Source organism: Dermochelys coriacea, chromosome 4, assembly GCF_009764565.3.
Source record: "Dermochelys coriacea isolate rDerCor1 chromosome 4, rDerCor1.pri.v4, whole genome shotgun sequence".
Taxonomy (NCBI): domain Eukaryota; kingdom Metazoa; phylum Chordata; order Testudines; family Dermochelyidae; genus Dermochelys; species Dermochelys coriacea.
Window position 1 is genome coordinate 120,080,913 of NC_050071.1, and position 25,876 is coordinate 120,106,788.

The window sequence follows — 25,876 nt, forward strand, 5'->3', positions numbered from 1 at the left end:
CTCTCCCATTCTTTCTCACTCTCCTTCCTGGTGTCTCTTTAGATTGTAAGATCTTGAGAGTCATGTGACAATGTCAAAGAATCACGGAACAAGTTGCGTTATGCTCAAAACTGAACAAGGGACTTTTATTAAATTAAGGAAAATAGGACCTCTTATTCCCAAAGCTACCTGCCCATCTCTCTCTGCTTCACTTTGAAGCTTCTTCCTAATCTCTTACTAAGCCCTTGCAGTTGGGCTTCCTACTACAGATTTTAAGAATCGGTACACAATCTCACATGGGGCAGTGTATTTTTTGTGAGGAACCTAGCTCACCTTTGGACTAAAAATTATTAGAAATTGTTTCATACTGCACTGCAATATCATCTAATTTCCTGTTCTCCAGCACCTCCAGGTCTCTTTTGGAATTATGACCTACTCATTATCTCCCTCCCTCCGAGTGTGTGGGAGTGTTAATATCTTCCCCCAGAGGTACTGGCTTGAATTTTATATTGTTATCCCTGGCAATATTTGTAATGCTTTTCGGTCCCATTGTGTTGTATCTCTATCCATACCAACTTCGTACCATCTGTGAGCTTAATTAATGTGCTTCATTACATGCTCTTCCTAACAAAGAAGTCCATCAATCCTTGGACCATAACCCTTCCGCCACACCCAACTGAATCATGTGTTACTGTTCCAGAAATCTGATGATCAAATCTACTGTATTCCCTTCATCTACTAATTTTACATTATAATCAAAATGAGGCTGGCCTTATTTATTCTTTATAATTTTCTGCTTATTTTCAATATTTTATGACCCTTCAGATGCTTACAAGTACCCTCTTGTTTTCCCCCCTCCCCATTATTTTACTAAGGATTGAGAATGTAGGTTTACAAGACACAAACATAGAACTACCAAATCAGAATATCCCATCTTTTTCAATACATCCTGCCTCTAACCACTGGTCAGGTTCAAGTATCAAGGGGTAGCCTTGTTAGTCTGTATCCACAAAAACAACAAGGAGATGCATCTGAAAAAGTGATGTTTTACCCGCGAAAGCTTATGCCCAAATAAATCTGTTACTCTTTAAGGTGCCACCAGACTCCTTGTTGTTTTTGGTCAGGTTCAGATACTTCAAGAAAACCCAACGGACAATCATGGAATAACTTGCCCAAAGAGAAAGCTTCTTTCTAACTCCATGCAGTTAGTGGTTAACTTATGCCCTGAAGCATACATCTAATACAAGCATGGATGGTATTTACCAAAATCATCTTCTCTTCCTTATCTGAAGATGGTTACTATATTTTCCCCCTTCAATTCTCTGTTACCTCTTCATTTCTCTACAAATTGCTTATGGTTCAGAAAGTTAACTAGATAAATCCCTTTGTACCTGGCACATATAGCAGACAGAACTACTGATTTATATATGTTCAGTTCTTCCAAGTAATCTCTTTCTTGCTTTTTATCAACAGCAGTGTTTTAAATTCTTCTTTACATTACATACAGTTTACCATACTTTTCTTCATTATAAAGGAAGATTTAAAAGTATTGTTGCTCCTATAACAACATCATGTTGTTTTCTTAAGTTTCATACATCAAAAAGTTAAGTTTCAAAAACTCACTTTTCAGTCATAGCATTGTACTGGCTATAGATTCCATCTTGGCGGTACCAATCTTCCACACCCAAAAGAAATTTCAAGAAATCAGGAGATTTTATGGAGCCAATTAATTTAGAAATCATAAAACAAACACCGAGTCCACTGGGGTGAAATATCTCTTTTAGGCTGAATCTCAGGTGCTATTTCAAGATCTCAAAGCTTGTAAAATTTAAGACCAAAATTAGAATTGCAATGATCCAGGCATACCTAAAGAGTGCTAGCACTGTTGCATTAATTTAGGTGGAATATATGGGCCAAGGATGTTAATATAACTCAGCCACTGTCCAACATAATAAACAGTTTTATACAAGGTTCAGAGTTTGGTATTCAGAGGCCTCATCCTGCTTAGCACCATGGCAAATACACCATTAAAAATCCTTTGTAACGTTTGACTAGAGATACAGAAAAGAAGTTAAACTGGGCAAAGCATCTGAAAGACATGATATTAAATAAGGCTTTCACTTTAACAACATCCCTTTCTCTTTAGCTGCAGAGAGTTTTTAAAAGAGAAAAATATCCTTTTTGACAGTCTTTTAGATGGTATCTAAGATGGAAATAACTAACTTCTCTTTTCCTCAAAAGGACAGTTAAGATAGCAGCAGCAACAGCTTCAGCCCGCTTCCCAGAAGACAAAACCAGACAAACCCAAAAGGGAAGAGAAAAGAATAGCAGAGAGAGAAATGCAGCTTCCTGAACCTGTAGGGAGCAATCTCTGCCACCAATGCTCAACCAGCCAACATCCAAGCCATTGGGTGTAATGACTGAGCATCTGACCTTGGTTCTGAAATATTATGTCCTGGCAGGCTGGTGGTGTATGGGAGACTGTGTGGACATCTGCAAAAGGTTTGGACAGCCAAAACTGCCTCAGCAAATGAGAGGATAAATGTCAGGTCCTGCCCCCATGTGGGCTGCAGTGGCAGCTCCTGCAGCTCCTCTCCCGCAACATTGGGTCCAGCTCCTCACTCAGGCTGTGGGTTACAGAGTGAGCCCGCCCTGCACTTACCTTGCAGCAGCAGCAGCTGCTGTCCCACTGGGCTATGATAGATGCCCTGCAATCTGGTGCACAGGGTTGCAGCACTGCTCAGGTTTGGGCCAGGCACCCCCTTGCCTCCCTGTCATGACGGTGCTGCAGCCAGGCCAAACTTGAGAAAGTGGAACTGTGAGCCCTTGGACTAGAACAGAACACGTTCAGTGGGGAGCTGAGTCCAGCCCCGCATGATAGGATCTCTAGGAGCAACTAGTTTTTCATTTTATTTCGTTATTTAACATTTGCAAAAAACATGGGCTCCAGGCATATCAATCTGTTGAGTCTCCCAGGACTAGGATAGGACAAAGGCCTCCTTTCTGCTTCTGAATGAGGAGATATCTGGAGTAGGAGCTCCATCCCCTGAACTCTGGTGGAACCTCCTCTGTGGCTTCTAGATGAAACAATGACGCAGGGCCCTAAAGGGGATGTGGTAGTCATGGGCAATGATTTCTGACACCGATCTGTCTGACATCAAGGCAGATCACACCCGATGGAATAGGGCAAGGCAGCTTCCAAAATAGGTGCTCACTTGACTGGATCTGATGTGGCTCCATACATTTGCTGATGTGTCATAAGAGTGGGGCATGCTGCTGAGGAGGAGGAGGGGAACTAGGGCCCTTGTATTTTGAGTTTTTCTTGGCATGGTACTCCAGTGGCCTGTGGTGGTTGGATGCGTCTGTGGCCTCAAGTAGGCTTGCATACAGCATGGCTTGCAAAACAGGCTGGAATGTAAATTCCCAGGCACCACAAAGTGGCCTTTGAGTCTTTCAGGAGTATAGAGAATTTTCTTCACTTGCTCAATAGCTCTGTGCTCTCAAAGGGCAAGTCCTCAGCTTTAGCCAGGAGCTACAATGCTTTAAACATTGCCACCACTGTGGCCACAGACCTCTGTGCTATCTAAGGCATCCATTGTGGTGTCTCACTGTGGTGTCTGAGGCATCCGTTGCCACCTGTCTCTGCTACTAGCTCACCTTCCTTGTGTCTCTTAGCTCTTCTTTATCATTGTGCAGGAGCTTCATGATCTGATAGTACAGAGAACTCAGTAACAGCTCACGAGGTCATTTCCTCAATCAAACTCACTTCTCTCTAGGTGAAATCCTGGCCCCATTAACTTTTATAGAGCCAGGATTTAATCTTCTGTCTCAGTCCCTATCCCTATACTCTGACAACAAGAAACAACTAGTGTGGCCTAATCCTTTCAGATTTACTGTTACCCATTTATCACTTACTCGCATCTACCCTTTTACTCCTCCATTAGACACACTGATTAGTAGCATCCCCTCCTTCATTACCTGGATGGCAGGAATGTGTGGTTTGCAGGAGAGTATGGGGCATGAAGTGTGGATGGTGTCACCCGCACTGTAGGGGATACAGGTATTGCTGTGCAATTGTTCTGGCTGCATTAAAGAAGTGCTGGATTTTAGGGCAATGCAGCCTGGCTTCTTTCATTCACATATCCCTGTTTCCTTTCATAAACACAGAGTTTCCACCATGGCAACCATGGATGGCAACTCTCCAGCTGGGAGAATACAAGTTTAAGGTAACTTCCAAAGCAGATGGTTTCTAATGGCAGAATAATGCAGCAGTCACACTATCAGGCCACTGGCATTGCCTGTATATATGAGCTACTTTAAGAAAATGAAGCAAAATAGCTGAGAAATAAAAAATATATATTTTTTCAGATTTGATAGAATGGTGAAATTAAAACTGAGAATTGTCTTTTAAAACACAGTAGCACTGAGATACTATAAAAGGATAAGGAGTACTTGTGGCACCTTAGAGACTAACAAATTTATTAGAGCATAAGCTTCCGTGAGCTACAGCTCACTTCATCAGATGCATTTGGTGGAAAATACAGAGGGGAGATTGATATACAAGCTTTTTTGTTGAAGGATAGCCACTCTCAGGTCTATAATCGAGTGACCAGAGAGATTGAAGTGTTCTCCAAATGGTTTTTGAATGTTAAAATTCTTGACGTCTGATTTGTGTCCATTCATTCTTTTACGCAGAGACTGTCCAGTTTGACCAATGTACATGGCAGAGGGGCATTGCTGGCACATGATGGCATAGATCACATTGGTATGCCATCATGTGCCAGCAATGCCCCTCTGCCATGTACATTGGTCAAACTGGACAGTCTCTGCGTAAAAGAATGAATGGACACAAATCAGACGTCAAGAATTATAACATTCAAAAACCAGTTGGAGAACACTTCAATCTCTCTGGTTACAGACCTAAGAGTGGCTATCCTTGAACAAAAAAGCTTCAAAAACAGACTCCAATGAGAGACTGCTGAATTGGAATTAATTTGCAAACTGGATACAATTAACTTAGGCTTGAATAGAGACTGGGAATGGATGAGTCATTACACAAAGTAAAACTATTTCCCCATGTTATTTCCCCCACCGTTCCTTAGATATTCTTGTTAACTGCTGGAAATAGCCTACCTTGCTTGTCACCATGAAAGGTTTTCCTCCTTTCCCCGCCCCTGCTGCTGGTGATGGCTTATCTTAAGTGATCACTCTCCTTACAGTGTGTATGATAAACCCATTGTTTCATGTTTTCTGAGTGTGTATATATCAATCTCCCCTCTGTATTTTCCACCAAATGCATCCGATGAAGTGAGCTGTAGCTCACGAAAGCTTATGCTCTAATAAATTTGTTAGTCTCTAAGTTGCCACAAGTACTCCTTTTCTTTTTGCGAATACAGACTAACACGGCTGCTACTCTGAAACCTATAAAGGGATAGCGGCGCTACAGCACAATTGTCAGTCTCTCCCTGGGTTTACAGGGCCTGAATGGCTGGCAAGCTTCCTGGGCTGTTGTACTAAGAAGCACAGAAAGCTTTGTACCACCCCCAGCATTACAGTTTACTCATTTTATCTGTAGGTGACGGGGAGGCAGAGGGGAACAGCAATAACATTGGCTGTACTGTTCGCACACCAATTCTGCTGACTAATCCACAAGAAGCATTAAGAAGGGATCAGGCTGCAACTCAAACGCCACAGTTTAAAAGTAAACTCTAAGGAGGAATGTGCAAGAAGGAGAAGTAAAAATTACTATCTGTAAGTAGGTTTTTCATAACTTTCTGTTCCACAAAATATTTTAACATTTTGTCGCAATTTGTGATGAAAAATAAATGTCAGTTTCCCAGGGGACAGAAATTCTGATTTTCCACCAGCTCCATACTGAATTTATTATAGCAACTGAGCAAAATCTTGTTTGAAAGAAAAAAAAAATCTGAGTTTTCATCTGCAACATTTTATTTAAATTAACTATATAAAATAATAACAATGTGTAAGGCTTTGTCTACACTGCCAACTGAATGACAAAACTTTTGTCATTCACAGGTGCTTAAAAAAGCCTTCCCCCACCCCCGAAAGACAAAAGTTTTGCCACAGCAAATGGCAGTGAATCCTGCTCCTAGGGGGTGGAAGTATTTTGTCAGCAAAAGTGCAACAAACAGCGTTTATACTCTCCGACTTTTAGCGACACGGCGGTGTCGCTAAAAGCTGTGTAGTGTAGATGAAGCCTATGATCCAGCATCATTACCCTCTCAGAAAGTTATAGAGGGCACAGAAGAGGAAGTAGAGCTGGAGATCAGCTGATAGCCTAAGGCAGAATCACAACTCCCAAGATCTTATGAAGATTCTCCCATTCCAGTGAAGAACAGACTTCAGATGAAAGACCAAGCAGAAAAAAAATGTTAGTTGAGACCATTTTTATATCTTGTAAATGGCAGACAGAGAATTTTTTGCTTCTGCTTCAAAATCTACCTTAAAAATAATGATGGAAAAAGACAAGATGAGCCACCTGGGAGTGTTAGTGCGTGATAAAATGTTTGCTCTGATTACAGGTCTCTGAATCCACATGCAAAGGGATGTATGTGAAATCTTTTACTCAGCTATGTGAAAAATTTAGTGTAGAGATCAGAATTTATTCTTTACATGATTATCTCACCCATATTTATTCATGCTATGGGTTACATATAACACTTCTGAGACTATCTTTAACTGCACAAAAAATATTAGAGTGGATCTGGCAGTCTATAAAATTCTGTGTGTTTTGTAGGGAGTCAAGTGCACTGAAGGTGCTAAATGAATTAATAATAAGCCTACTGGTCCATCCACCTCTGAGATGCTGCAAGGATATAAAATTATATAAGCTAACAGCTGTTTAAATATATATAATTGATGAATGAACAAAATCTCTTGGGTTTGCCACTGATTATTCACATATCTGGAACAATTACAGTGTGAAGAGCAACATTTAGACCGCTGTTCCAAATGCAAATAGTCAACAACACATGCAATCTGATGGGGTCAAATCAGGACTGCATCAATGATTTCCACAGTCAGTCTGCATTCTGCATATGCACTTATGTGGAATGCTTTGAATGTGATTTAGGAGTTCAACTTTCCCTTCAATTCCTTTCACAGTTTGAAAAACTAAGCTCTGATACAAACCTCCTGATCATTCATTTTATTTCCTTTAGTCACATTTTGTTAATACTTCTCGATTTAGCAACACTGCATATTTAACAGACAGACATTTACTCCGTCTTGCAGTTATTAATGAAGATTTTAAATAAGACTGGACCTAGAACAATTACATTTCACTACACACCTCACTGTTTAATACTTCACTCTTTATTCATTTCATTCTGGCCATGGTCCCTCAGCCAGTGTACAGTCCATAGAGCAGTGTGGAGATCCAAGCCAATATCAACTAATTTTGAAAGTACATTATTTTTGAGAGACATTGGTGTCAAATTGTCTGCTGGTTCATAGCCTAACATACCACTTTGAAGCATTCTTAGAGCATGCAGACACATACCTTGCTTTTTTCTTGCTGGAATTCTATCTGGATGTTGGTCAGTTTAATCCGTAGTTCCTCATTAGCAGCCTGAACTGCTTCTATCTCCATGTCGGATCTCTCTCCCTTGGCACGGCTTTTCTTGGACATAGTTATTTTTAAAGTTTACAATAAAAATCCCTCCCGCCACACTGAACCAACAGCCAAGCAACCCTCTTTGTTAGACATTAACAATGCAAGTTGTCCTCAACACAGTCCTGCATATAATACTTTTCCATCATGGCTGATTTCTTTCATATCCTGAAAGAAACGGAGAAGAAGAAACAGACTTATTAGACTGCAGCATGGTTTGACAAAATGAGACATCAACAAACAAAAGTCATAATGGATTATAAAATAAATCTGTGTTATTTCAAGCAATTACATAAAAAGCATTAAAAATTTGTAGTACTTTTCTCTAGCATACCCAGTAAGTTACAGTATACTGTGCTTTTATAGAGGTGGAAAAGAAAGACCAGAAAAGTAAAAGTTGCAACATGTAACTTGTCCCCACACAACACTTCATTATCTAAATATGCACCCACTCCAACCCTGTTTCCCAGAAATTAATTTCCTTCTTGTCATGTTAAAGAGCAGATATTAACAAAAACATGAATCACTTCTTATTTAGGACCTGATCCTCAGACAGACTGAGCATTCACAACTGACACTGGCCCTGATCTTGTGTCATCTGAAGCCAGTGGGAGTTTGCCACTGACTTCAATAGGCGTCATTACATTTAATTCATGTTGTAAATAGAACAGGAAATTGTACAATATTAACTTAAAGTTCCATTACAACCTCTTGCCTTAAGGGAGTCAGGAAATAAGTCACCACTAGTTATTATTTACAGAAACAATTCTGTAATTCTGTAATTATAAATAGTAATATATTATAAGGTTGCATATGCTACAGAAAATTGCATGCCACCTGAAAATCAGATCCAAAAATACTAAGCTCCTTTAACTCCAGTTATATTCCCAAGCATGTGTCCAGGTAAAATGTTTGTTTATTTAAATCAGATTTATATAATATTCAAGTAGTGTATCAATACCATTCAAAGAACTCTAATTCCAAATAAGTAGGAAATCATAGATTAGTTTGCATACTGATTAGTTATAGAAACTAAATCTGATTTTCTTCCTGATCACCTATAGAACACCAAGTTATTCACAGAACGCAGGAGCAGCAGCACTTACTCTTGGCAGTGAATTAGTTGGCAAATTGACTTCAATTTTTTAAATATCCATTTAATCTTCATCACCAAATTATATGACACAATTTTGGCATTCTTAAGGTATTTGCAATTAGGCACACAAATATTGCTTTGGTACCTAATATGTTTGATATTAATTTTCCTTTCAAATAATAAGCCACTTCTCCCCCAGTAAATCTATTTAATGTATTTGCTAATTCAGTGGTTGTATTATTACCGAAGACAAATACAGTCTTTAGCACTCGGTGTTTGAGATCCTTAAATTAAAGACACTATATACAAAGTGTTCACAAACATTAACTTATAATGTAACAACAACAAAAATATGCAAGTAACATACTCAATTAACACATAGGTAAACAGATTTATAGGAGTCAAGTAACTTGCCCAAAGTAACACCTCTCTGCTCAGATTAGTAGCAAACAAGGAACAGAAACCTAGAATCCTGATTCCCAGGCCCTTGTTCTAATTACTGAATTAGATAACACTACTAGTGAGTATTTGCCACAGTTTCCCATTAGGATCCAGTATAAATAGACCAGAGACTCCTTTTTAATTTACTAAAATTTAAAAAAATTGTTTCGTTTTGTAGTCCTACCCCTACCTCCTTCCAACCATAAAATCTCATTGTGACAGGGTAGTCTTCCCCTTAAAGGTGCCTAGTTGTCAGTTCCCCCTGCAACATGTGGCATGGCCATTTATGTATACAAGAAATCCAATATAAGGATGGAATGGGGATATGGAGAGAGAGGAAGCCGTCTTGGGAGTGAATGATGCTTTTCACTGTATCTTTAAGGATCTGAGAAGCCCTGCAGAGAGAGCATGGCAAGGTTTCCGTCTTACCCAAACAATCAGGGATGGGGACTAGCATATATCCTGCATAGTCCCTCATAAAAGGTCAAATACCAGCAGAAGGCAGCTACCAAACCCTCTGAGCCTGAGAACTACATGGGACAGCTGAGGGAGAAGCTGGCTAAGGTCCTGCACTGGACTAAAATTACAACCCAGATGCAGGAGAACTGGGCACTCCTGGAGGTAACAGAGAGGTAATAACTGCCTGAATTACCCAGCTCCAGAAGAGCAGAGGTCTCCTGCCATAAGGAGAGAGAGAGAGAAACTGAGAAGTAACCCTGAAGGGACTGGGAATATGGCATAAGAGAACACTGGCCAGAAGAAACTTTTGTTTATTTGGGACTTTTGTTATGGTCTATTTTGTTTGAGATTTTATAACAAACCAGCCCCAAGGAGGGTATCATTGAGTCAAGAGGACCCAAAGTGGAGTTACTGAGTTCCTAAGATGGGAAACTGAGACAGAAAGTTCCTGGAAAGCCACACTTAGCCAGAAGAGGGTGCTGGAAGGCAGTCACACCCTGTGACACTCATCATCTAATTATTCCATACAGTTAAATTTGATATGATTTATATAAAGCCATTCATAATGTAGGTATCCCAAATAGCTTTAAAAATCAATTACATATGCGTAGTGCAGCGATTCTAGAGGTAAATGCAAATTCAAGGCAAAAAATCCAAACTCCATGTAACAAGAACCCTTCATGGCTCTTAAGTCTTTTTCTGCCTTGATGATGATGATGATGATGATTATTAATAAAAGAGAACAGCTAGCTACTCCATATGATATATTCCATTATCTTCTAGATTAGAGATGACCCATAATCAAAACATTGCCTCCACTACTCCCTACTTTTGTGGGAAATTTGGATTCAAATTCTGGGACCATCTTTAATGAAGAGGTTAAAATAAACCAAAGTGAGGTTGTAATTAGAAGTACTCAATGCCATGACAAAAGCTTTCAAAAGTATGAATTCCTTCTAAACTTGAAGGTAGACTGAGATTCTCAGATACTCTCCAAGGAGCTATTCCTGAAACCCATATCCAAGCAAAATTCCTATTGTATTTAGATATGATAGGCTAAATTCACATGGAATTCCAAGTAAGGAAATCAAAATCGCCCTCAAGTGTTTGGATTGCTAGAATTATTTTACATCTCTCATCTGATCTTTCGTAAAATACCTTAATATGTTTAGATAAGAGTAAGAACACTTGAGCTACAGATATTTTAGTATGTAAATTTAGAAATGGAATTTCTATCACAAAAGACAAACACCAAGGTGGCCTTATTTGACATGGGCATACAGGAAATATGGAGGACAGAAACAAGTCAAAGTTAAGTGATGTTGATATTGTAGTGGAAGTTACCACGTACTTTTGAGTCAATAATTGTACAGTATCCCTGAGCTCTGACTGAGCCAGGGCCATTCCATTTCAGTTGATTTAAGATATCCTCATGTGGAGGATGTGCCACATGAAGATAAGATGTGGAGATATTATGCCACATTAAGACCAAACTTTTTTAATATGGGTGCCTAAAGCTAGGCACTTCAACCCAGATTTAAGCATGAAGCAGGTAGCCTGATTTACAGAGCTGCTGAGCACATACTGCTCCCATTGACTTCAAAATTCACCTCCAGTGAGTTCAAGCTCAATGCCAGCTGCCATTACTCAAAACCTCTGGCAAATCAGGTACTTAATCCAGGTGAATTTGGGTATCTAACTTTAGGCACCTACACTGGAAAGTCTGGGGTTAACTGCATAAATGTAACACATTTTCATCACTCCTACTCAGGGTAACACTCACCACTTTATTTTTAAAAACAGTTTAAAGATTCAGAAATCGAGCAAATCCAGCACTATCCTCTCAATTGCTTATCAAATGGTTTGTAACCAGGATCATTAATTGCTAAATTAAACCTTTGCTCAATACCCTGTGCAGGGAGCAGCACACAATGGTGCCACCTCAGGAGCAGGCAGAGGAAGGAGCTGTGACTTGGAGAGGATCCCTTCTTGCTCCCAGGGGGAATAAGGGTGTAATTCTCACCAGCTTTATACCTGGTGCAGATACTTATGCCTCACTCACACTCTGCTACCTCCATCAGTCAATGTGTTTTGAGGGAAGCAGTGCTGCACGAGTCATGCCTTTCCCCCCTCCCAAACTAATGAGATTGGGTTAATACGATTTTAAAAATAATGTCATTTGGGTTCTCTCACTTTGCCTCCTGATTTTTGAGCCTTTATCATACACTTGGGTCCCATTTCCAAGCTTTTCTCTGTAATCACAAAAGCTAGAAACTAACTTTTGATTAAAATTTAAATTTAAAAGCGGAAATCATCATTTAATCACCTGGAGCTTGAAGCAAATCATCAAATATTGTGACACATGACAAAATCACAATAGTTAGCAACACTGGCGAGATGAGGAGAAGTCCAGGCACCTCCTACTTCCTGCCCCTCCCCATGTCCATCTCTGCTCACATCCTCACAGGGAGGAGCAATGGGCATATATAGCCTGTTATCAAACCCCACCCTATACCCGGCACCCAGATGCAGGTAGGCCATGCAATGAGAGAGTGTATATTACTCCCCATATTCTTCCAGTGCAGCTGCATTAGGACCAGCCATGATCTAGTCCTAAATAGGCTGAATATCCCACAGCTGTCAGTGCTCTTGATCAAGGGCATGAGGCAACGCAGTAAGATTGTGAACAAAATGACATTGGAAAAAGGAAAGAATATTCCACAGTTTGGCAAAATTTGAATCTTTCTATTCAGAAGCTTCAACAACTCATTTAATAAATTTACAAGGTGCAACCTGACATATAGCATCACAAAAGCACCCAGTGTGTAATCCTGCAGTCGTTAAGACAGGAAACTGCCATTGTCTTTGGTCAGAGTTATGTGTGTGTGTACTTTGAATGTATCATTGCCTTGGCAGTTCTTGAATACAAATTATATCATATGGCAAAAATGGAAGAAAATGATGGAGGGAAAAAAATGAATTTGAAACACTACTCCCTTCTTCTATAGTGACAAGTTCTCCTTGCAGCAGTAGTTTGTGGATTCTCAATTTATTAATTCCCTCTGCAGGGTAGAAACCATCACCCTTTAAATTAAAACAAGCATGTAAGAATAATGTAAAATAAAATAAAAAATCTTACAAAATGGTTTAAGATTCAACTGGTGACCGTTAAGTTTTTGGTTGGTGGGGGGGAGGAGATGGAAACGTTTTATGTAGTCAGCAAATCTTACCTAACCGATTTATTTTACAACAACTCTGCCAGGAAAGATTATGTCCCATTTTCATACCATTCCAGTGATGTTAGTGATGGAAAATCCATTAGACTTCTTCAGTGGTGTCAGGAAACCCCATCAGCTGAACAATATCAATCAATAGTTCCAATTTCTCTTCTTCCGACTTATCTTTTTATGGATACAAAGGATGCACTCTGTCACCATCAAAAGCCATTCCTTTCTTCAGGACCAGCACTGAAATGATTAATAGATCGTTCTAGACTTTTCTTCCTAAAACAAAATGAGAAATTGCGGTATAATATGTCTACCAATCTACAGATGTTAAACTTTAATGAAACATTTCAGCCACATGCTAACAAGTGGCTGATAAATGCTGTGCTGTAGCTTTATAAATGTGTTGTACTTTATAAATACTATGCAGCATGCAAGATACAAAAAAACAATTTTTCTCCATGTGACTGTGAAAAAGTCTAAAGTCCTAGGACTAATGTTTGCTTAAACGTTACAATAGAAGTCATGCTTTTGTGTCTTTGTAAAAAAAAAAAAAACCACTCATTTCTAAAAAATACAGACATATGCAAAGCAATTCTCTGCTAAACATATGGAATCTACTGGAGAGAAGTCTCTTTAGGGTACATGAGTCATATGCTTTCAGAATAGGAAATAGTGTGGCTGGCATGTTATTTTATATGCAAAATATTTTATATTTTACTAGAAATTTCCATGCAAAATTCAGAATTTCAGCCTTGATTTCAAAATTAATCAATACTATTCAGATTCAACTTGATTTCTAGCCGGTAAAATTGTTAATTAGTCAGTCATCATGACTGAAATAGTAGAATAAATAAAGAGAGGCAGAAAACACGTGGGCAAGAAATAATGTCAGTTAAAAAGAATCTTCCTACACATCAGACAAAACCAATTGCTGTTCTGTTTGGTTAGTAACTAAACTGTCAGGCAGAGAATGCTGATTCCATTTAAAAAAAATGTCTCTTTTACCAGGATTTTTCCTTCAGAGAATGATTTCATCTTTTGCCTTTAAGCCAAAGATTAATAATACAACGGTCTGCATGCAGCAAAATACTCTTTCCTATGATTTAGTGAATCCTAAGAAGGGAAAGTCAAGGACCCATAATGAAAGTAACCTTCTATCCATCAAGATGCTAAAGGGATTTTTTTAAATTAGATCAGTAAGCTTGTTTCTGCTATTGTTTCATCATAGAACTGAAAGGGACCTTGAAAGGTCATCTAGTCCAGTCCCCTGCACTCAAGGCAGGATTAAGTATTATCTAAACCATCCCTGACAGGTGTTTGGGGATTTTTAAGAGCAGGTTGGACAATGATGGAGATTCCACAACCTCCCTAAGCAATTTATTCCAGTGCTTAACCACTCTGACAGTTAGGAAGTTTTTCCTAATGTCCAGCCTAAACCACCCTTGGTGCAGAGGTTAAGGAGAACAATTTTTCCCCCGCCTCCTTGTAACAACTCTGTATGTACTTGAAAACTCTTATGTCCCCTCTCAGTCTTCTCTTCTCCAGACTAAACAAACCCAATTTTTTTCAATCTTCCCTCATAGGTCATGTTTTGTAGACCTTTAATCATTTTTGTTGCTCTTCTCTGGACTTTCTCCAGTCTGTCCACATCTTTCCTGACATGTGGGGCCCAGAACTGGATGCAATACTCCAGTTAAGGCCTAATCAGCGCGGAGTAGAGCGGAAGAACTACTTCTTGGCTCTTGCTTACAATGCTCCTGCTAAATACATCCCAGAATGATGTTTGCTTTTTTTTGCAACAGCATTACACTGTTGACTCATATTTAGCTTGTGATCCACTATGACCTCCAGATCCCTTTCTGCAGTAATCCTTCCTAGGCAGTCACCTCTCATTTTGTGTGTGTGTATATGTTTTGTTTATTTTTTAAAAAAAAATTTGTACCTGGTAAAATTTATAATAGACTTTGGATTTTTTGTTAAAGGAATATGCTATTTGTATAGATCTAGTAAGATCAACATGATAGTCTTAAATAAAAAGCACTTGCCTTGGGGAGGCTGCACTACATATTTTAGCAGTTTAGGATTGATGTTTAAGCATATTAAAACCAATTTTGTAGACCAGATATCCATGGTTTCCTGGTCTCAGACACTCAGTTTATAGAAGCATTTTCGGCACATACTCTTATTAGTCATTTTCAGGAAAAGCACACTTGGATATTTCTCCTTGCAAGCAACTAGCTTGGCAAGGATTTATAAAGTATTCGTAAGAAGAGATGGAAAATTTCTTAATTCCATTTCTAATACTTTATGAACATAAATTGGCCTATACTAGTCAAGGCTATTAACACAGATAATAATTACAAGACTTTAATTAAATGTCTTACATTTTCTAGCACACAAACCCAAACTGTGGTTTTAACTGAAGAGAGCAGTAGGTCTGTGGAATGAAGTAACATACTGAATTTTAAACAGTTCAAAGCTTGAGTGCTCTGCTGAACGGGGTGAACTTAAGCATACGCCTAACCACTTTGCTGAATTACAGCCTTAGACATTAGAGGATGAGAAGAACTCTAGAAAGGTGCCACTTACCGAACAAGTATTATTGAAGACACTCTGATTACCTTCCCTAGACTGGAGGAAGAGGTTAGTGAAGCTCAAAAGCCCTATCACCAACAGAAGTGTGTCCAATAAGAGACATTACCTCGCCCACCTTGTCTCAGGTAGTATTGATAACATTTAATCAGAGTCAAGCTGCTTGCAACTTATGAGCACATAAGCATGAGTGAATTGCAATTGGATCCTGAAAATTTTCCAAGAGTAGAGATTTTGTTCCTTGCAACAATTTTTACATACTAAACTGGAGAACATGTAGATCTTTTTATTTACAGCATGCAAATTCTTATATATTTACAATATTTAAGAATGAGAGATTGCAATCCCGGACATCAATCGCAACATCAAGAAAACCACCCAGGAAACTCACATTTACCACATACTTTAGATTCATGGGCATTTGATTTCACACTAATATGAGTTATTAAGTAGCACCATATTGAGTGCACAGAAATGGAAAAGACATACAAACTTATCCTTCTCCAATATTGTGTTCACAGTTCGGTTTATGAATATATCCTGCAGTACTTCATCAATGAGTATTTCAGATTCCATTTTTGAAACAAGGCTAGGACCTAGTTTTGTTTTGGTTGTACCTTCTTGTTGTGAAGGTTTCGTTCAATATCATAGCAGTACAGCCACCATTGAAATTATGATTGTATAGAAGTTCCCATTCTAACCCCTGTTTACAACCTCTCCTATCTTTCTGAAAACCACTGGGCTGAAACTGTTCTTGCTTGGTCCTCCCAAGGTGTGCAAAAAGAGGACTTCCCCTCTCCTCTTGCTCTGTTGGGCCTGTACAGGAGATAAGTACCGCTACTAATGTCCACAGAAGAGTTCCAAAGTTAATGGCTCCCTGACCCCACCTTCTAGGAGACCACAGCGACCTCTCTCACAAGCTTCACCAGCTGACAGGCGTTTCTGTAGCTGTAGGCCTGTTAAGGAGCCACACAATAGGATTGCTCTTATTCCGTGACACTCCTTAATAGTTTTGCAATTGTGGAAGGTGCCTGCTAGGACAACTTGCATTTCTTCTTATGCAAACCATCTCTCCCCATAACACTGTTCCCTACATCCCTCCACAACCTGACAATCCACTGTCCTCTAAAAGCTTCCAGCCAGCCACAGCCCCCTGTGGAGACACCAAGTGACAGGGACTGGGGAATTAAGCTGCTTGTCCATGTGGAAGCCTTTGTTTTAGTCCCTTATAAAGTGAAGTGACCTCCCACACATGATTATGCATTTGACAAGATGCACAGGGCCTGAAGTCCTTGTGAATCTTATGTGCACTTTACAAAGCATGCAGTGGTGCATTCTGTAAAGTACGTAGGGTACAGAGGGAGACTCATCTTTTAATATACCCCAGAAGCTGCCTGAGGGATGCAGAGGAAGTGCTCTCTCCTGAAAACAACTGAAAGCACCTGGGACACAGCACTATACATCTAGGTACTTATATGGGACCATCCTTGCAGTGCCTGTATGGTGTCTAACACATAGTTCCATATTATTGGACGTACATGTGCTACTTATAGTTTCCTGCAAACCAACTGGGTTTCAAACCTCAGAGTAGACCTGGGTGAGAAATGGTTTTCTCCTTCCATGAAAAATTTTCCATTCTGCATCATCCCAAAATAGACCTTTCAATATTTTTGGATGAAAAATCACAATCAATAAATCAATCACACCCACACAAATAGCCTGAGGGTGGGTTCATTCACATGGCATGTGGGAGACCCAAGTTCAAGACCCTGTTTTGCTGAAATTTTCCCGACTAGTTCTACCACAGACTAACTCATTTTGGGCTTTTGCAGGGGTATTTTTTTGGGTCTATCCCTGCATCGTCTCTCCTCATCCATTCAGAACACACGCACTACGAAACTGCATTCAAATTTTACTTGGGGTCATATGCTGGTACAATTGAAGTAGGTGGGAGTTTTGGTCTTGATTTCAATAGAAGCAGAAAACAATTCTTACATTTTAGGAAGAGTAACATCTATTCAGAATCCTAAACTTACTGTCATTCTGCAACCAAACCCCTTATCTGAAATAAACAGATGTTTCCTTACAGTAATAATTACTCCACTAATTAAATATATAACAAAATCTTCCATTGTACAGTAGACAAAGAGACTGTATGGCTCCCACACAATTTTAAATAAAGAACATGAGATGCCTTATATCTAAAGCTCTCCCAAAGCAAACTAAGGGGGAAAGTTTCAAAAGCAACTCAGGGACATAGGAGGGATTTAGATTTCAGTGTGTCTTGTTTTCCTAACCCCCCTTAGGCATTTTTGAATCTCTCCCCATAATTACTTAATTGCATGTACCTACTGTATTGTTAGGAGGAAGCTTTCTTGGATAAATGAAGAGAAAAAAAAATCACACAGAAACTAAGCTTCTGTATATTACCACCCAAAATAAATACTATTTTTTGAATTTATTGATAAAAAGTAACCACCACATAAATCGTTGGAAAACAAAATATAAAATTATGTAATGCAAGTACAGATACGCAAGTAATTCTACCAAAAATAAATTACATATTTATTTTCCCCCTACATAACATATACAATGTTGTCCTCGAAAGCAGCAATTACAAGTACTTGAACCATTCTAGAATCACTGATGTATTTTATTTCCCATTTGGCACTACTTTAAAAACACAATCAAAATATCAAGAAAAAAAATACAAAAAAAACCCAATAATCCACGGGCTAGTGATAAGGTTATTATGATATGTTGTGGTGAAACAGCAATTTCTTTATACTTGGAAAGACTGTTTAATTTGTGAGCACTGTATGATTTCTGACATCTTAATTATTCATTCTCTTGTTTTTAGAATACTCGGGTTCCATAAACAATGTTATACGTGATTACATTTTGATCAGTTAGCAACATTAAGCGCATAATGCAATGCATAGAAAGTCAGGAGAGCTGGGGTATGTTCGTAGTTCTAACATTGACCTGTTATGTGATTTTGGACAAGTTGTTTCACAGCTCTGTGTCTCAGTTTCCCATCTATAAAACAGGGATCATACCACCTATCCTCTTTCGTAAAGTGTTTGAGACCTATTGATGAAAAAGTACTAAGAATATTATTTTGGAAACAAGCGTCTTGGTTTTGGGATTTGCAATATTTGGGGTAAAGTGGGGGAATTGAGAGTGGTTTTGTTTTGTTTTGGATGCATATTTTATAAATACATCTTCCTTTAGGTTAGGTTTATTTTTTAAATAATGCATTTCAGGTTCCACACCGAGTACCTTTGGGTTGCGTGCTTTAAAGATGACTGTGCAATGAATTGCGTCAGCAGCTTCAATACATGAGGAAATGCAGTATTCCCTTTATCACTGACATGTAACACACAACAGCTGGGGAAAAAGCCTCCATCTTCCAAAGCTGTTGAATCATACATTACTTCATACTCAATTTATTCCTAGATAACAGTAAGATGCATAAAAACAACATTGCTTTTCTCTGTAGGAAAAATGGATACATCCATCACACTTACAATCATCTAGCCTCCTTTCAAGTATAACTGACTTGTAGAGTTCTAAGTGCTATTTAGAAAATAGCTCAATACACTGCATTTGGTGTAATATAGAATCTGAATGCATAGTAATTAGTCTCACACACCGCATTCCTTTGACGTACAACAACATTTACCATTTTCTTCCATTTCTGATTATTTTTTATAAAGCTAAACAGAACTTCTCCTGAGAAAATAATAGATGGAGGTAATCACAAAAATTCTCAGCTTAATAGCTCGTTTTGATCAATAGTTTTGTGGTTTTTTATTTTAGATTATTTTAATTCCATACGTTTCTGGTGTTCTTTAGCAATTTTTTTTTTGTTAAAAGAAAGACATGTAAACCGAACAGATACCCTGTTAGGGAATTCACAGTCTTCCTCTATATTTCCTTCTCTACCTGCTCAATATTGTGTTATATTAAATTGATCAAAAGTATTGACTCTTGTATCTGATTATTTGAAATAATATAAAAACTCATTGCGGTATTCTCTGAAGTTTCATTCATGGAGACAAATAACTCTTATATACTAGATTTTATAATCTATTTATCTTTATAAATCTATGCTTTGCAGCAATACTAATAAAAATTTTAAAAATTAAGACAAAATATTAGTCTCTCTATTAGCTAACATTAATTTACATAGTTCAGTAATTAACTGGGACTGCCCAGTGTTAAGTGATTTAACACCTTCATCTTGAGCTCTTTTGTATAAATTTGCAGCCACTAATCACACTGTACCTCAAATCAAATGGAAAATCCTATGTAGTGAAAGCCAATATTTATATACCATCAAAATATTCCCAATCATGCAGACTTTGTTTAATTATAATTTTAAGGCACCACAAACACAGTATGCTAATTATTGTAGTTAGACTTCTTCTCAGTGTAAAACTGAACCTTGTTTAAATAGTATAGGAACAGAAATAAAGAAGAAACTAGAAGTAACAAACCGGAATCAGAACTGAAGCAAGCAGAATGATAATCAGCAAAGGAGAACAATACAAGCAAAATGCTTAAAAGTTACCCCATAACAACACATCCATTTATTATGCTGCACATCATTCCAAGTTTATGGAGTTTTGGATACATACATTAATTAACAAACCGTGGGTTTTTTATATGCTTGAAGATAAGAACATCTGTACTGTAGTCAAATTTTCCAAGAGAAAATTTAGGGTCAGTAATCAGGATCCAACAATAATATTAGAGCTGCAAAAATAAAGCATTTTTCTGTTATCAAAACTAAGCATTTGTGGTCTCTGTCCTACCAGAGTGATCCACATAAGAGATTTATGAGTCTGCTACTGTTTTTATCTAATGCACATAGTTCCTTAGCTCTAGCAGTAGGGTCTTTGCTTTTAGCTCTGAAGATCCTGGGTTCGAATTCTTCTGTTAGCCCAAGCAGATTTGGTGAGGTTAGAAAAATCAAAATACTTCAGAATACTGGTTTATCGCGAATGCCCACTATCAGAAAAAGAATTGATGGATAATTACAGTTATAAATACTGTACCTGCTAGTAGACTTATTGTCTCTCTTTCTCAGAACAGTAAGAAAAAACAAATCATAACAACAAAGGAAGACCTTATTGAAAGTTCAAGAAAATGGATTTTAGTGGTAACCTTAAGTTTCTAGTAAGAGTTCTAGTCCAATTGTTCTTTGATTCAGAATCACCAAATTACAATATAAAATTATAAAATGGTACATTCTGAAAAGTATGAGTTCACCAATACAGAGAACTAGAGAAGGGCAATTATAATACCTAACTTCACAAAGGGGAAAAAGGAGGACCCGGGGAATTCATAGACCAGTCAGCCTAACTTGGACACCTGGAAAGATACTGGAATAAATTCTCAAATAAACAAGTTCACAGATTTGCTCAAATCTGTAAGATAACAAGGTGGTAAGTAATAACCAATATCAATTTGTCAGAAACAAATCATGCCAACCTGTCTAATTTCCTTCTGTGACAGAGTAACCAGCCTAGTGGATACAGGCAAAGCAGTAGACATGATATATCTGGACTTTAATAAGGCTTTTGACAGAGTTCCACACGATATTCTCATAAGAAAATTAAGAAATATAATCTAGATAAAATTACTATAAGGAGGGTGCACAACCAGTTGAAAGACCAAACTCAAAGAATAGTTATCAATGGTTCACTATGAAGCTAGGAGGGCATATCAAGTGGGGGCTCCCGGGGATCTGTCTGGGGTTTGGTACTATTCAAAATTTTCAATAGTGACCTGGAGGATGGAGTGGAGAATGTGCTTATACAATTTGCAGATGGCATGCAGAGAGGTTTAAAGCATTTTGAAGGACAGGATTAGAATAAAAAAGTGACCTTGATAAATTGGAGTAATAATCTAAAAGTCAGTAACATGAAATTCAGTAAAGACAAATACAAAGTACTACACTTAGGAAGGAAAATATCAAATGCACAAAACAGGGAATAATTGACTAGGCAGAAGTGCTGCTGAAAAGGATTTGAGGGTTATACTGGATCATAAATTGAATACGAGTCAACAGTATGATGCAGCTGAGAAAAAGGCAAATGTCATTCTAGGGTGTCATATGTCAGACATGGGAGATAATTGATACGCTCTATTTGGCACTGGTGAGGCCTCAGTTGGAGTATTGTGTCCAGATTTGAGCACCATTCTTTAAGAAAGAGGTGAACAACTTGAAGTCCAGAGGACACGTAGTTTAGGAAATATGTCTTGCGAGGAAAGGTTGAAAGAACTGGGGATGTTTAGTCTAGAGAAGAGAAGTCTGAGGGAAATAACAGTCTTCAAATATGTAAAAGATTGTTACAAAGAGGATGGTGATCCACTATTCTCCATATCCACAGAGAATAGTACAAGTAGTAATCAGCTATTCTCTGGCTCCTTTGCACCACTCCAAAGTAGTTGGGAACCTAACTTCACTAGCCAGGTTAAGCTAGAACTGTGCAAAGCGGCTGGAGCAAACCAATGCAAAAGTGGATGGTAAATGCTGCCAAAGTAGAATTATAAGTGTTCTGCACTCCCAGTGCACAGGTTACTTTGCAGCAAGCGAGATTCTGGTTAGATATTAGAAAACAACACTTTCTAGCTCTAAGGATAGTTAAGTACTGGAACAGATTGCCCAAGAAAGTTATGGAATCCCAGTTGCTGGAGGTTTTTTAAAACAGGTTAGACAAACACCTGCCCTGGATAGTCTTTGTTTACTTAATGCTTTTCCATGATTTTACACAGTATTGATGTTAGGCTACAGTTGTCCAAATCCTTTTAAATATTGGCACAGCATGCGGTTTTCTGGGGGGGTTGTTTGTTTATTTTTAAGCCCTTTGGGACTTTCCCAGTATTCCAAGATTTGTTAAATGCAATGACAAAGGAAGGCTTTCTTAGTCAGTGGCTAAGAGAACTCATTTCTTTCAAATAACCAATTCTTTTAAAACTCTTGAATGCAATTTATCCAATCCTGAAGATTTTAAAATATTTAACTTTACCAGCTGCTGTTTAAAGGCCCTCCCTTGTTACTGTCAGAACAGAAAGTAATGAATTATCTTTCTAAGCTGTGCATAAGTCAGACTGCAACTTTCCAAATATATAACAGAAATAGTTATTGAACACTCTGCTTTTTCTACATTAACAACAATTTTACCATTTCTGTCTAGTACTGGATCTATACCATTGCTATGATTTGTTTTCTACCTAACATGTTCTTGATAATCCTTCTGATTGTCTTTAACCCTACTGGCCACAGCGATTTCTCATTGATAACTTTAGCTTTCCTTATCAGTTGTCTGCTTTTTTTTTTTACTGTTAATTTATAGTCACTGCAATCAGCTTTCCCCTTTTCCACATACTGTTTTTTCTATGCGTTTTATTGCTGCTTTCGCTTCCCTTCTTAACCGGAATGACTTTTTAACGCACAAAGCCTTCCTTTGTCATTGCAGAATTGATAGTATGAAGGCATCTAGCAGAGTTTACTTAAACAATGCTCAATTATCATTCACACTATTTTGTTTACATTTTTCCTCCTAATAAACTTTGCTCATAATTGTTTTCAGCTTTGGTAAACTGACCCTTTTAAAGTGTCATGCATATCTTACTGGTTGGGACTACATTCTGTTTGCATATAAATGAAGTCAGATCATGGTCACTTGCACATAGGTAACCATTAATTTAGTTCAATAATCAATTCATCATTGTATTTCAGAATGAAGTCTAATATAGAATTATCCTGAATAGTATATACTTTTTGTTTCAGAGAACTATCATCTATAATTTTTTAGTAATTTTATGAATGTCATATCAGTAGCAGCATGAGATTTGCAATGCATGTCATCCAGATTTAAATATACCAGGATAACAGTTTCCAGGACACTGGTAATCATCCATGGAGCAAGGAGTGGGCCACATGGGCTCTCTCATTCTCTAGGATGCTCATCTTGCCTGGTTATTAGGGAGCAGAGAAACACTGTGAACCGCTTTTTATTCTCCCTAACCTGACAAACCTTACTGTGCTATTCAGATCACCCAATGAGCGTAGTTAGGCTTGTGAATGTGAGAGAGTAGTTCTGTGCTAAATATGTAACCCTAACATTTATTCAACATTACAGGAAGCTGGAAAAAGAAGGGATATTTCTGGCTTAAAAATTACCACTATTCTGACACACAACAATAAAGACAAATTGCAAGGGTACAATGTGCTGATTTTATAAAGTGACTGCCACCTCACCTATGTTCTAGAAAATACCCCTTATAATCAGCCAATAACTTTCTGTGTGAAAGAAGACATTCATAGTTCACAATGCCTAAGGCATACTTTCCACAAGCTTCAGATGACCTACGTTTCCTGCTTCACTTCTCTTCTCTCTGTAATAAATAGTGACTGAATGAGTAAAGCAAGAGCAGTCACAACTTCAGTAAGTTAAATGTAATAATACTTTGTTTTCAGCCATCGGATATAAATCAAATTAACTAGAATCATTTCCTGACTATACTGCAGACAAGCGGTTAGAAATATCAATTTATTAAGTTCCTAAACTGACAATCCTATTTTCTTTTCAATGGACCCATGGAGTGGAATTTTCGAAAGCACTCTTGGAGCAGAGTTGGGCCAATGCTGAATGTTTTTAAAAATACCACCTGTGATGTTTTAGGAGAAAGCAAAATGTCTTTATCCTTTATGTAAAAACTGCACAGGTTTCCTGTACTGAAGTTTCACAAGTGCTGTCCCGGGTAGTCATATCCTTAAATTGTATTAGAGACCTCTTTTCAAATTAGGCATGTAAAAAATTGTAAGAATAATACTTTTAAAAGTCCAAACTCCACAGAAAGCAATGATAAAGAAGCATCACGGTTGACATTTGAATGGCTCTGCTTATTGGAATGACAACTTCACTATAATGCAGCCAGGAAACGATACAATGTGCTAGGTGTTGTAAAAACCTATGACAATAAGGCCCTTACCAGACTGAGGCCTCTCTGTTTTATTACAATTAAAATGTTAAATTAATAAATATTACTTGACAGCATTACATGAGCCCAAAATAGTTTAATGAACAATCTCTCACAGGATAATTCCCTTGAGTCAGGAATCTCTTACAAAATTTGGGGGGATGTTAATTTCAAATTGGGGGCAGAGACTGGTCCTATCTAATGTTGCCCCTGCAACAAATACCCAAATCTTTGTCACCTCTGAACAAGTCTATTGTAACCAATATAATTAATGAAGCTCACTAGGGAGTTTCAAATGGTGCAGAACACATCTGACTGACTTTTCAAATAGGCTGGGCAATATAGCCATTGATATATGTATACATCTCTGATCTTGCTCTCTGCACTATTTACTTCTGGATTTTAGCCAAGGTGTTGTCATTATCTTCGAGACCCTCAGTCACCTGGGCTCATGTTATCTGAAAGACTGGGGGCAGCTGCGGGACACATTTGTGCACACTGCAGGGCTCTCTCGTGTTTTGGAAACTAGATTACATCACCCTACTATGGAAGTGTTTTGCTTCTCTTACAACAAAACCCTTCACTTAAAAAAGCAGAACTGGGGCCAAAGCCACAAAATGTGGGTTTAGATTTCAAACTCCCCAGAACGTAGGATATGGGTTTTTGGTCACTACTCTTGGTTTCTTTCAGCACTGTAAAGAAGTACCTCTGATACTCAGGTTGCTCTGCCCCACTGGTCTGGAGTTTTGGCAGCAATTTGGCAACCTTCCCTCAACACTGATCAGCTAGGCTTTTTATAGCTTCAGAGATTCCTATAAACTTTCATATCTCCAAGGATTTACATCTGCATTTAATTTTCTGTCACAAATTCCTATAATCTTCCCTCCCCAACCCTTGCTTGACAGCTACTAGAGCTAGAGTTTGTCAGGATTTAATGCACAATGTGGGGCTCTTATTTACTGAATTTGGATGAGGTATTTTTAGTTTAAAATTTTCAGTTATTCTGGTTGTCTGTGTAATTTATATGTTTGTTAAAATTTGTGCAATTAAAGTACCGTTTCTATGGCATGGAGGAGCTTCAGAAATCAATAAATCACACCAACATTGCTTTAAAACAGATGTACACACACTGCAGTGTATTCAACACAACAGACCATGCATTATTCAATAATGAATGCTGACTGGCATCCCTTAGGGCTCTGTCCTGGCCCCGATAGTTTTTAATCTATACACCGTGGACATATCAGCAACGGAGTTAAGGAAATTCATCTATGCGGATAACATTGCCCTAGCTTTCAGAGTAGCAGCCGTGTTAGTCTGTATTTGCAAAAAGAAAAGGAGTACTTGTGGCACCTTAGAGACTAACAAATTTATTAGAGCATAAGCTTTCGTGAGCTACATCCGATGAAGTGAGCTGTAGCTCACGAAAGCTTATGCTCTAATAAATTTGTT

At 38.2% G+C, this 25,876-nt stretch overlaps 1 protein-coding gene across 15 annotated transcripts in view; it reads right to left on the reverse strand.

Moving 5' to 3' along the window:
- JAKMIP1 (janus kinase and microtubule interacting protein 1) overlaps positions 1-25,876 on the reverse strand; it is a 381,847-nt gene that overhangs the window by 239,331 nt on the left and 116,640 nt on the right. For 13 of the 15 annotated variants that reach the window (XM_038400934.2, XM_038400923.2, XM_038400933.2 and 10 more), the window contains 2 exons: positions 12,896-13,111; positions 7,502-7,780 (listed from right to left, as the gene is read on the reverse strand). In XM_038400934.2, coding sequence (XP_038256862.1) covers positions 7,502-7,630 — 129 coding nt within the window. In that variant the 5' untranslated portion in view covers positions 7,631-7,780; positions 12,896-13,111. Of the gene's footprint in view, positions 1-7,501; positions 7,781-12,838; positions 13,112-18,709; positions 18,847-25,876 lie in introns of those variants that run through there. The other 2 variants (XM_043512468.1, XM_043512467.1) reach the window with 2 other exon arrangements.